A 12,872-nucleotide genomic window follows, 5' to 3' on the forward strand; every position below is an offset into this window, starting at 1 on the left:
TTACGCTCGGCCTCGAGCGAGGTAAATAGGTCTTAAAGTAAGGCAGCGTTCTAGCCTATTATAGTAAAATAAGGGGAGACCTTAGTAGATAAGTAGACACTATTATTATATACGAATTTAGCTAGTTGTAGGAGGTTAACCTAGTCCTCGGGGTTCTTATTAATGTAACTACGTAGGTACTGCTATAGGGTAGCATTCTGCCTCTCTGTTTAACCGTTAGTCTGTAGATAGAAGGCTGTTAATAGCCGATACTTTAGTCTTAGCTATAAGCAAATCTCGCTCTAATAGTAAGATGTTAGTATCGATCTACGATCGGATACGATCCCCTTAGGGGTTCCCTAATAGGTATAGAAGATGTTAGTCTACAGCGCCTCTACTATATTAATAGCAGTCCAATCCTTGCGAGTAGGAATGTAGCGAGCACCCTTAGTGAATCGGTCTATAACGACTAATATAGCGTTAAAGACGTCTTTGCTTCCTCTTCGCTTAGTAGGGGGAAGGCCTATAATAAAGTCTATTATAAGCTCTGCAAAAGGCTTCTTTAGAACAGGGAGTGAAGACAACTCGCTAAATAGTAAGTGCTTTAGTGCTTTAACTCGCTAGTATACTATACAGGTCTGCATATACTCCTTTATATGCCGCTTACTATTTAGCTAGTAGTATGTGCGCAATAGTAACTCGTACGACCTCTCTATACTATAGTAACTAGCGAGCTCACTATTATAGTGCCTTTTTAAAAGCTCTTGTCTAATCGATTGTTCAGCGGGGATATAGTATCTGCCCTTAAACTTCAAGTAACCTTTGTCGTCGATCGACTAATTACTCTTGCTAGATCGAGTCGTTCGCCTACTTACAAGCTTATTAATACGGTTAATAGCAAAGGCGTCCCTCTACTAAGCACGCAATAGCTTATCTATAAACGATTAACTATCCCTATTTGTAAGGTTATTTAACAGTACCCTCGCTATTAAACGAGGTACGCATTATATACATCTAATAGCACTAGCAGCCGGAACTACTGCAACCTCTTCTATAGTACTGTCGCTATATAGACTATTACTATAGATAGCAATGTCCTTAATCGAGTTATTATAGCTCGAGCGATCTACGTCCTTCTTAACGTGCACTAGAAGAACGACAACTCCGCTATAGTATTTGTTGCCGCCGCGGGGTCCGGAAGTCCGCTTATCTTGCGCTTGCTTATTAATAACACGGGCTATAGCAATCTTATGCTACAGGGTTAGAAACAATAAATTAATGTACTAAGTCTCGCTGTCGTAATTAGGTCGCCTCGATAGGCTATTAGTAGGGTTGCTTACGCCTAGCCGATATAATATATTAAAATCGAACCCGGCGAGGTAGACGGCCTATCTAGCCTATCGACCTATAACCCTAGTAACCTTCGTAATTCTACGGAGGTTGTTATAGTCTGTATAGACCTAAATAGTGTGCTATACACTATCGAGATAGTAGCGCTAGTGCTTAAAGGCCTCGACAATAGCTAGGAGCTCTTGCTCGTAGGTCTTATATCGACGCTCTATATCGATTATCTTTCGTAAAAAGAAGGCAATTAGGTGCTAGTAATAGTTATTATCTAATTGTTGTAACATAATAGCCGATATAGCGAACTGTAAAGCGTTAGTCTCAATTCGGATCTGCTTACTTAGCACGAAATAGTATAATAAGGGGACATTAGTAAAGCGTTGCTTTAGGCCGTTAAAAGCGGCTTGTGCTCTATTAGTCCATTTGAACTCTCTAGTTAGGTTAGCCTTGGTTTTGGTAAGCTTAGTTAGGGGCATTATATACCGTAAATAGCCCTTAATAAACCGGCGGTAGAAATTAGCGAAGCCGAGGAACGATTAAAGCTCCTTAATAGACGTAGGAACAGGCTATTTAGTAATTGTTTTAATCCGATTAGGATCAGCCTTAATACCCTTAGTTAACACGAGGAAGCTAAGGAATAACACCTCTTTAGTAGCAAAGGTGCATTTAGAAGGCTTGTAATATAAGCTATAGGCTCGTAGGCGGTCGAGGACCTTACGGACTATAGCCTAGTACTCCGTAATGTTAGGTAAGTGTATATAAACTAGGATGTTATCTAGGTAAACTATACAGAGGTAATCTAATAGGCCTAATAGGGCCCGATTAATATAGGACTAGAATGTAGTAGGGGCATTAGCTAGCCTAAATAGCATAACTAAGTACTCGAAATAGCTATAGCGAGTGCGAAAGGCTATCTTCTATTTATCGCCCTTGCGAATACGAATGCGGTAATAGGCGTCCTTAATGTCTAATATAGTATAGTAGTAGGTACTAGAAAGGCGATCGAGGGTCTTATTAATAAGAGGAAGTAGATAGCGATCCTTAATAGTAATAGCATTAAGCCTACGATAATCGATATAGAGGCGCAGGCTACTATCCTTCTTTAGTACGAATAGGATAGGTGCACTAGCAGGGCTGTTACTATATCGAATTCGACTATTAGCTAGGTTTTCCTCTAGGTACTTACGTAGCATAGTAAGCTCTCGTTTACTAAGGTTGTAGAGGGGGCTAAAAGGAACCTCCTTGCCCTCTATAATATTAATCTTATAATCCGTCTCTTTAAACATAGGCAATGTCGATGCTAGGTAGTGTTCAAACACATTAATATAGGTCTCTCGGATAGGCACTAGTATACGAGAGAGCTAATTAGGGTCTATGCTATTAGGGGGTATAGGTTTATCGTTATCTCTACCGAGAAGATTAGCTATCGGATTAGCTAAGGTAGGTATTAGGTTGCTAATAAACAGGACCCTAATATTATTAGGACACTCGCTAATATTAATGTGTTTAATATCCTCTTTCCTAGCGATTCCAAATCGCTACTTCTAGAGGCCTAGGTCTATAGCTATAGCGTAGTACTTAAGAACAGGGTTGCTAATAACAATATCGGATAGGAGGCTGTCTATATCTACTACGTAGGCAGTAAAGTCTAGTAGGCGCTCATTTCCGAGGTCGTCCTTTAGGGCTATAGGAACATAGTAGGCCCTATAGGTTAAGTGCCGAGCGTTATTAAACTAGGCAAGGGTTGGCAGGTTAGTCTTCGGCAGTTGTCGAAGGTCTAATTGCTTAGCTAGGCGATAGCTAATAAGGGCACTAACTGAATTTCCTAGATCTAGTATAACCTTGGTTTAATAGGTAGTGCCCTTCGTGTCTTATATAAGGTAGGAGCGTGTTATAGCTAGCATAATGTCGATAGTCTTACGCCGCACAAGGCTAACAGTTAGTGCGGCGTTTACTCTTTTTTCGACTAATTAAAAGAGCCGACTAGGGTAGCGTTAGCGGCTAAAAGGTGTTTCCTATACTTAGCGGAAGTACGGTCAATTCGGGCCTAGTCCTTAGGTTTGTCGCATTGGCCTAGTAGATAGCTAGTGCTGTTACAATTAAAGCACTTCAATCTAGTTAGTAGACTGCCGTAGCTGTTATTGCTATTGTTAGACGAGCGGTTAGCATTATAGGGATACGAGCCCCTTCTACGGCCCCTATCGCGGCCTCCTTTATATAGCCGGCGGCTACGGCCTCTTCTACGGTCGTTGTTACTATTCCTATTGTTAGCACTATTGTCTTAGTAGGAACCTTAATTTCCTCCGTAGCTACTACGGTTGCTACGGTTAGTACTAGCTAGTCGGATCCTTAATTCTAGTCGTTGCTAAAGCTAAACAGCTCGTTTAGCTGTTTCTACTTTAACTATGAATTGAATACGTATTAGGTTAGCTTGTTCGAATATACGGCGACGGTCTAATTCGAGGATAAGTTCCTATCTAAGTTTTAGGCGTATTTCCGAGATCTATATAGAATTAGTCTTAGCCGGAAGGTTATCCTCGAGGGTCTTTAAATAGGCCTCGAATAAACGAGCCGATTAATTAGTCTTTTGTTTAGCTCGAAGGTACAGGTCCTAAGCATGTTATTGCCTTAGTATAGGGTTTCTAAGGGTGTCTAGTATAATAGTCTTATAGGTTTGCTACTAAATAGCGGTCTAATTAGTAAGGGAGTTAAAGTAGTTATCCTAGGTGCGTTTTAGGTCGCTATTAATATATTACATAGCGTAGACGGCCAATAAGTAGTTATCTAGCAGCGCTCTTAGTACATTACGCTAGTTAAGCTCGCAGTTACGAATGTAATTATTGTATTGCTTCCGACTAGAGCTATTAAACACAGTACAGTCCTTAAGTTTAGCATCCTTCTTTTAGACTAAAACGGGTAGTAAAGAAGGCCCTGCTATTAGTTTGGTAGTAGTAGGGTCTTCCTAAAGGCGGCGAAGCTCGAGGAGGTTATCCTTTAGCTATTGTTCTTAACGTAGGGCAGTAAGCCTGTTTTAAGTAGCTTCTTGAAGTCTCCCTAATAGTTAAGGGCTAAAGGCTAGTTAGCTATATCGTCGATTAACAATGTTGTTAAGAATGTCGTTAATAGGCAACTCTAGGTCGTTACCTAGAATTATAGGTTCTTCGGCAGGCCTAGTAGTAGGCTCCTTAGTAGGAGGCACTTTAGTAGGTGCTTTAGTAGGCACTTTAGTAGGTACTGTACTACTAGCATTGTCGTTACTAGCGCTACTAGCGGCAGCACGGTTGTTGTTTCGTAATAAACCGGCTATTATAAGGGGCGACACTAATAATGTATTGTTAGCCCCTAAGATACGGATATAGCGGAATTAGTAGATATTAGTCTAGTACGATTAACTTAGTATAATAGGCCGTATAGAAGGCCTTGCTTAATGCTTAGTACGGTTGTTTCGATAGAATAGTACGTATAGGTCCCGTTCTTCGGGCGCAATATAGTTAGATTAGTCTTGTTCGTAGCTATACCGCTAAAAGCTTGAAATAAGGACTATCTAGCTACTACCCTTAAAGGGTAGATCGAATACTATATAAGAAGGGTTATATTAGCAGGTAGATAGGGTAGTAGTGAATTAGTATAGTATTCGATAGAGATCTAAGAGGAAAGGGAGGAAGGCAGGCTAGTTAGCCTAACGCCTAGCGCTAAGCCCTACCTAAGGCATTAAGACCCTAGCTTTACTCGAGCCCGGTTACCTACTAATTACGTATAACCTCTTTAGTCCTAATATAGTCTTGTAGGCCTTCTTCCGGTTCTACGACTCGTAGGCTTCTAACCTTACCGACGCTTAGTAATATAAGGCCCTTCTATAGTAGGTTACTAACTACGCCTTAATAAGCTATAACTTAATTAACGCGCATATATAATAGTAGTTTAACAACGGCTATTAAGAGGCCGAGTTAATACCTTATTATGCCGCTAAATAGCGAGGTATAGACGATAGGCTATTACGCTAACCTGTCTTCCGGTTAAAGCTATTGCTAACACTACCTAACTTAGTTATAGCTACTTCTAAAGGTTTAGAGGTTAGTAAAGCAATAGTAATAACAACTAAGCCTCCGATTAGGCCTCGTATCTTAGTTAACGGCTATACGCTATAGGTTTATAGCCTACCTAACTACTACGGCATTATAGAGGTTAGCGACTTACTTATTTAGTCGGATAATAGAAGCGATAGTAGCAACAACGACGCTCCGTATAAGGTAGACGGTAAAGACCTATTCGATAGTCTATCGGATATAGACCTTCTTCTATAATCTACGCTAATTAGTCGATTGCCGCTATCTTTACTAAAAGGCGCTAGCAAAAGTAATTAATACGATAACGACGAGGTATTAAGGCATTAATCCTTACTAGACGATTTGCTATTACTAAGTAAGCTGTTTCTACTACGCTAACCTCTATCTCTATCTTCTATAGAGCTACTACCTTCTTCGGCACTATCTATAGCTTAGTATTTATTATCTATATAGTTACCTAGTAAAGACACTTTAATTGATCTACTATAGCTATTAGGTAGCTATTATAAACCTCGTCGTTAGAAGCCTTTAATTAGTAAGCCTATAACACCTTCGAAACGCGCTCGTAGAAGGTTATACGTAGGTATACTACCTTAACTATATCGGATAGATTAATCCTCTCGTACGCTATCTCCTATACTAATTAGACTACTAAAACGACGGATCTAAGGAGAAGTTATCGCTTCTAAGCGGTAGAAGTAGTAGTGCTAAGGTATAGGCGTAGACTTAGTCGTTTTCGAGCGATTACGGCTGTTTAGAACGGTAGAAATCCGAGGTAATTAGCTTTTATAGGGGTAATTTGCAACACCCCGATTTATACACTAATTTGTGTAGTTTCAGGGCACTTTGCAGGGGCATATGGAACCCTCGAGGTGCATATAATTTACTTTCTTGGTTGATCTACTCGCATCTACGTTGGTGCCCGCCTAAGTTAGACCCGTGTTCTGGGGCCGGAAACTGGGATGAGGAACTGAGATACCAGCACCCTCGCCTTTCATCATCTCGCACCAAGACTGGCTCGGCAGGGGTAGGATAAGCTGTTGTAGACTGGCAGTTGCAGGAGACAGAGGAGCTGTCCGGTTGTGCGTTATCGAAGAACACGCCGCACGACACATGCCAGAGATAGAGGTGCCGGCATGAACGCGTGTAGCGTCATCGCGACTTCGCTGGCCGTTGGCTGTTGGTGGCCGTTGGACGCGCGAACGAGGGGCAGAAAGTGCAGGAGGTTCGGGACAAGAAGTCGAAGCTGGGCTCGCCGTTGAGAGCCTGAGGCGAAGAGGCGTGGAAGGATGGCTTGGCTGGGCTGGGCTGGGGTCTGGCCTGCGCGTCCACCAGGAGTCAAGGGGGCCGACCCTGATGCCGACTGGTCTTGGTCGCGCTGTCAGTGTCGTGCGTGAGGCTCTTCCGGTGCACGATCGCAGGCAGGCCATTCCCCGGTGCAAGGCAAGTGCAAGCACCGTGACCGTGTAGTCTGCACATGCCACACCAGGCCAAATAATAATGCACAAAGGAAGCGAAGCGATATGATGGCAGAGGCTCAGTTGATCGACACTTGATGTTTCGGGTCCAGGTGTTTTGGCGCGCACAGACCACCCAGAACCAGGGTGTACCCCGCGCTATCTGCCACTTGCCACTTGCGAGGGCAGGAAGTCCCCGTCGTCAACTGCACTTGCAGCTCCAACGCCCAAAGCCAAACGGCGGTGGTAGGGCATGGCACCTGGCCCTCTTACTTCACGCCTCACAAACTACTCTCACCATTGATCTCGTTGTTTCTCGACGCTGCTGCCGTGAATGCCACGCCTGCTGCTTATACCATCTCCCACCTTGATCGCTGTTGCTGCAACGACGTAACGGCGACGCGACGCCAACTTGATACATTCCGCAGCCCACAGCCTACTTTCCCCGCGACCGCGACCACGACACGCTACCCTACGCTTTTTCACGACTCGCTAATTGTCCGGGTCTCTTGCGTGGACGATCCCCAACGCCCACCTCAGTCTCGGTGAATCTGCACTTCGTGAACGATAGACACAAGCCCCTTCCAGCGCAGCGCACTGAGGCTACCGAGAATCGCCGCCTATCACTTATGCGAGGATGGCCACGACCGTGCTGACGAGGCCATTGGAATCGCTACGCACCGCAACACCTCCACCCCAGCTATCCATCAATACCTCAACCCGAGGGACACCGGCGCCTGTCCCCAACAAACATATACCCTTCTGCTCACCCGGTCCTCGACCAGCCGCTCGTCAGCTTGATACCCCGCCGGCCTCTCCGCCCTCGCCAACACAGTCCATCGGGACAACTACCTTGACACATCCACCCATTGCCTTCGAGAAAGTCTTCAATGACCCTCCAGTGTACTCTATATCAGCCGAGAAACTGTCTGAAGCTCTCGACCATTTAGCTTCGCAACCCTTACCCGCGCCAAAGCAAGTCTTTCCATGGCTTCACGGCCTGCATGCCGACAACTCATTACAACTGGCTTTCTTCATAGCACGAAAGAAGTCGCTACGACGGACTCCAGCATGCATTCGAGCCATCACTGTCGTGAAAGCAGGCGGTGATCTGTCGCTTTGTCGCATCAAGGGAGCAATCGCTCCTGAAGAGTTGTTGAAGCCCTTGCCGGCTGCCAAGACTAAGCAGATCGAAGAGCCCGAGTTCATAGAGGCAGACCCCAAAGAGGGCTTCAGCGTCAGGAACTTTCACATCCAGACTGCCAAGATGGCCACCGTGAGCGATATCATTGTGTATGGCGATGAGAAGACACCGCGAGAAGAGGTCGCCCGACTGGCGAAGAGGATCTCGAGGGCTCAATGGGTGTGGCAGAAGAAGGTGGAGGGCTCGAACAACACCACGCGATCGTTCAATACATTCATCCTGTCATGTGAGTAGAAATTGGAACATGTAATTGATTGGACTCATTCCTTACTGACTTTGACGCAGCTGACTGGACGACGGTCGAATGCGACTATCCAGACCTTGTTCAACTAGACTCGGAGGGCTGCATGAATGGCAAAGTCATGGACTTCTTCCACTGGGAGCGCCTCGAAATGTGCTCCATGTCGGCTCCTAGTGAGATCGCGCCTAATGTCTGGATGGGGCCTACACCGGATCCAAACCTGGGATGGGGCACTGATGGCCTTGATCTTTCTGACGAGCAGCAAAATTTCGACATACTTGTCGAATGCAGCGATATCGCGCACATTCCGGAGGACAAGTCTTTCAAGTACATTGAAGACGCCCTGGATCGGCGAGAGCGAGCCGACGTGAGCAAAGAGGGAATGCTGACTCAAATCGAATTCCCAGGCTCAGGGGCCATCATGCTACCTACCTGGTCGCAGGCTGAAGTTGATGGACTGCTTGCAATGTGCCAGTGGATTCACAACCAAGCTAATTGTTCCTCGGGCAACGAGGCAAGAAAGCGTCGAGACAGCAAGCTGTCGCTGACACCGCCCCTTGATGCCGATGGCGATAGTTTCATGCGCAGTAGCGAGACGCGTGACTCGGGCAGGAAGATCCTCATCCACTGCACCGACGGCTACACGGAGACTTCACTCCTCGGATTGGCCTACTACATGTATGCCAATTGTGTTCCAGTCCACGATGCTTGGCTGGAATTGCATCGCGAAAAGGGACGCAACTTCTTTGCATACAGCTCAGATGTCCACTTATTGCGAGCGATCCAGCCACGCATCTTGCAGGCATCCCCAAAGCACACCGGCGATGTCCGCTCTTTGTGTCCAGCTTCGCCCGAGTGGTTGGAAAAGATGGATGGCTCGCTGCCGAGCAGAATCTTGCCATACATGTATCTGGGCAACCTTGGGCACGCCAACAACCCTGGTCTTCTGAAGGAGCTTGACATTGGTCAGATTTTGAGCGTGGGTGAACCAATGACGTGGCCAAGCGAAGTCATGGAGGAATGGCCGAAGGAGAATCTGATGTTCATCGATAAAGTCCAGGATAATGGAGTCGATCCTCTCACTGATGATTTTGGTCGATGTTTGGAGTTTATTGGTGAGTATGAGCGCAGCCGCGAGTAGACTTGGTGTGAAGCTGACTGACTTTTACCCAGAAAACGGTCGCAAAAGAGGCATCAAGACGTTGGTGCATTGTCGCGTAGGGGTCTCTAGATCCGCGACGATCTGTATCGCCGAGGTCATGAACGAGCTGGGCTTGTCACTACCTCGAGCTTATTGTTTTGTCCGAGCGAGGCGTTTGAATGTTATTATTCAACCACATCTTCGTTTTGCGTGAGTCCTCCAGCCAAGCATCTGATTAGCACCAATCACTGACAAGCCCCACCAGATATGAACTCCTCAAATGGGAAGAGTTTCAATGCCAGAAGCGCGGCAAGCCGCTACGCCGCGAACTCGAATGGGCCACTATTTCCCGTGAGATTGCGGCCATGAATAAGCCGTACTCGCGGCAGGGATAGCGTCTCGATCAATTACGACCGCGATGCCTTCCTTTCTCGTTCGACTGGGTGCTCGAAAAGCTTGATGGTTGGATTCCAAGCTGGATACCGAGAGACATGTCGGAATTGTTGATGATCTACGATGTTACGAAGATGTATTTTGCATGATATTTATGCTGGCGATTGGGGATTCTTTTTTTTCGCTTTGGAGCGGGCTGTCGGAATTCCAGCCTGCGGGCGGACGGTTTTGACTGTCATTGTTTTTTTATTCTTGTTCTTGATGGGGCCTGGGAATGGGTGTATGAGTGTGCTTGATGCAGGGCACCGCCGGTGGATGCGCGGACTGCGGACTGCGCTGGAAAAGCTGGCTCTTTTTCACTTCTTGGGATTGTGTTGTTGGTATGGATGGGATCGGTCGGACTTGGTAGATGATTGTGAGTGATGGTGTCAGAGGCGAAATGTGAAAGAACTTTTGCTATTCCTTCGTGTGTTTGTCGTGGAACATCATGATGAGGTTCAAGAGGAAACTTCTTCTTCCAGTGTGAAGCCGTTTCCCAATCTAACAATTGGCATTGGCATCGGTGCTCACGTGCTCGGCCCGTGGAAAAGGCAGGCACGAGGCGAGCGCGAAGCCATTGAGAGTCCAACATCGTCACGAGGTTGGCCTATCTTACACCCTCTTTCATCAAGAACCGAGTAATAGCGTCCGCCGCCCGAGTGGTAGATTTTTAACTTAATCCAGGCATAATCTGTCTCAGCCTTCTCCCTTTGGATAATGAAAGAGCAGTCGTAGGGCTCGGAAGGCTCTTACTATAGAGACAACTACTGTCTTCAATCTCTTCTTAAATATAAAACTAATACATAGCTCTCCCTAAAATTGTTTTTTTTTGATAAAAAAAAACAAGGCATCTAGCAACCTATTAACGCCCTTTAGAAAATCTATATCTCTTTTTTATTATTCGCTTCGAAAAGATCCGATGAAAATGGATTGTATGATTATCCGGCCAATTTTCGCCCAAATTCGCGCTTTTTTCTTGGCGGCTGCTGGAAGTTCTCGAAACAACAGTATCTCTTCCCTCAATCTCCCTACTACCGATACGACTATGTCTCCTCCTCCTCCTCCTCCCCTACGAATCGCTATCCTCGAATGCGATGAACCTCTCGGCCGTACGAAGGAGAAATATGGTGGTTATGGGAATTTGTTTCGGGAACTTCTTGAAAATGGGGCAAAGAAATTTTTCGAAGAGGATGATGGCCGAAAACCTCCTGAACTCGAGATTACGAAATTCGATGTTGTGAAGCATGAGGTTTATCCTCGGTTGGAGGATGTTGATGCGGTGCTTTTGACGGGAAGTCGTAGGTCCACCAACCACTTCTTAAAATTGAGGAAAAGAGAGGGATGGAAAAACAAAAAAAGAGGATGTAGTTGGTCATGGCTGCTGATTTTTTATTTTATTTTCTTGGATTTTAGGACATAATTCTTTCGAAAACGACCCGTGGATTTTGAAACTTGTGGAATTTGTGAAGCGAGTTCTGGAGCAGGAACGTGTGAGGTTGATTGGGGTTTGTTTTGGACATCAGATTGTTGGGAGGGCTTTGGGGGTGAAAGTTGATAGGAGTGAGAGGGGTTGGGAGGTTAGTGTTGTGGATGTCAGGTTGACGGAGAAGGGGAAGGAGGTTTTGGGGATGGAGAAGGGGATTATGGTGAGTTTATATCTTATACGCAGATGTTGGGGTTGGGAGGATGTGCTGATTGGAAGCAAGCCGATTCATCAAATGCATCGGGATGTTGTGTATGCTTATCCTCCGCATGTGGAGGCTTTGGGACACACGGATCGGTGTGATGTCCAAGGCATGTATGTGAAGAATCGTTTGATCACTGTGCAGGGTCATCCGGAGTTTAATGCCGAGGTTGTGGCGGAGTTGTTGGAGAGTCGGCATCAGAAGGGGATTTTTGATGATCAGACTTTCGAGGAGGGAATGCGAAGGGTGAGGAATTTTCATGCTGGGCTTGATGTTGGGGCGGCTTTTATACGGTTTTTGTTAGATGAGTAGCGGTCAAATGTGGATGGGGAGTATAGGGATAGAGGGAAATAGAGATGGTATGATATGATATGGAATGATTGCATGAGCGGGCTCGGGATGGTTTGCTCTTCATAATGACTGCTCGAGGCGCCATTCAAAATACTTCTCCACTACTCAATGTCATATGGTCCTGGCCTGACGCTGACCTTCAGACATTCCCGCTCTAGATATCAATAACCCACCGTCTACCACTTTGGTGTATTCACAAGGACCGTCTCCAAATTCACCACTAGCTTTGCGATCACCTTGCACATTTCCATGTCTAGCAAGCGATCTGAGGTGGTTTGTTCAGCAGTGAATGAGGGCAGAATCGTAAATTTTGGAATGCTCAACGGACCTGTTCAGACCTGGATCAGATGCAATCCAGTGTCATCAGGCTGCAGCCAAGTTTTACATCTCGAGAGTGCATTAATTCTTCGGCTCGAAAGACTGAGCTCGATCTTTCAGGCTTTTGTATCAATGCCTCCAGCAGGGACTGCCAGCACATAGTTATGGTTCATCTTGCTGCTTCCGCGATCGGTCAAGATTATTGCCGCGGCCTTTATCGGCTTTAAGCATGTTCCAGATGTGATGATTGCGTCCTTGACTCCTTGATTAATTCTCATACAAATTCCGGAAATAGATCCAGATGAGACACAGCATGAACGGCGTGGTATGAGCCGACACGAAGATCTACCACAGGCGCTGCTGCTGTCGATGATGATGTCGCTATTGCCATCATCAAGCTATCCCTATCAGGTGCTTGCTGGCTGGCAGTCTGCAAACGAGATGGCACTGGCAGGCCGGGCTATCCTGACCCAGTTATTGACTGTTCCAAAGTACTCCCCTATACAACACTATCTATAATAGGTAGCTAGCAGTTAGGGTTGGTGTTCAGAAATCATATGGTTTCTACTGCAAGTCAACGACTCGCTTAATCAGACTGCATAAGAATAAGCACTTCGGTTGCTCAGGAGAAGGAGACGACGAAACGCAGACAT

The 12,872-nt window shown here is 45.9% G+C and overlaps 2 protein-coding genes across 2 annotated transcripts; both read left to right on the plus strand.

Annotated features, from left to right (window-relative positions):
• The first annotated feature begins 7,152 nt into the window (after positions 1–7,152).
• MYCFIDRAFT_167798 (uncharacterized protein) lies at positions 7,153–10,263 on the plus strand. Its single transcript, XM_007932607.1, has 4 exons — positions 7,153–8,277; positions 8,412–9,407; positions 9,466–9,643; positions 9,699–10,263. Exons 1-4 carry the CDS (start codon positions 7,485–7,487, stop codon positions 9,826–9,828), a joined length of 2,097 nt encoding a protein of 698 aa, XP_007930798.1. The 5' UTR covers positions 7,153–7,484; the 3' UTR covers positions 9,829–10,263.
• A 647-nt stretch (positions 10,264–10,910) lies between these two features.
• Positions 10,911–11,862, plus strand: MYCFIDRAFT_36932 (uncharacterized protein; the record flags this gene model as incomplete). The annotated part of the gene is made up of 3 exons (XM_007932321.1): positions 10,911–11,163; positions 11,279–11,511; positions 11,572–11,862. The coding sequence occupies 3 exons, from the start codon at positions 10,911–10,913 to the stop codon at positions 11,860–11,862; spliced, it is 777 nt and encodes a 258-aa protein (XP_007930512.1).
• Positions 11,863–12,872: the final 1,010 nt, after the last annotated feature.

Source organism: Pseudocercospora fijiensis (genome assembly GCF_000340215.1).
Source record: "Pseudocercospora fijiensis CIRAD86 unplaced genomic scaffold MYCFIscaffold_9, whole genome shotgun sequence".
NCBI classification, from domain to species: Eukaryota; Fungi; Ascomycota; class Dothideomycetes; order Mycosphaerellales; family Mycosphaerellaceae; genus Pseudocercospora; species Pseudocercospora fijiensis.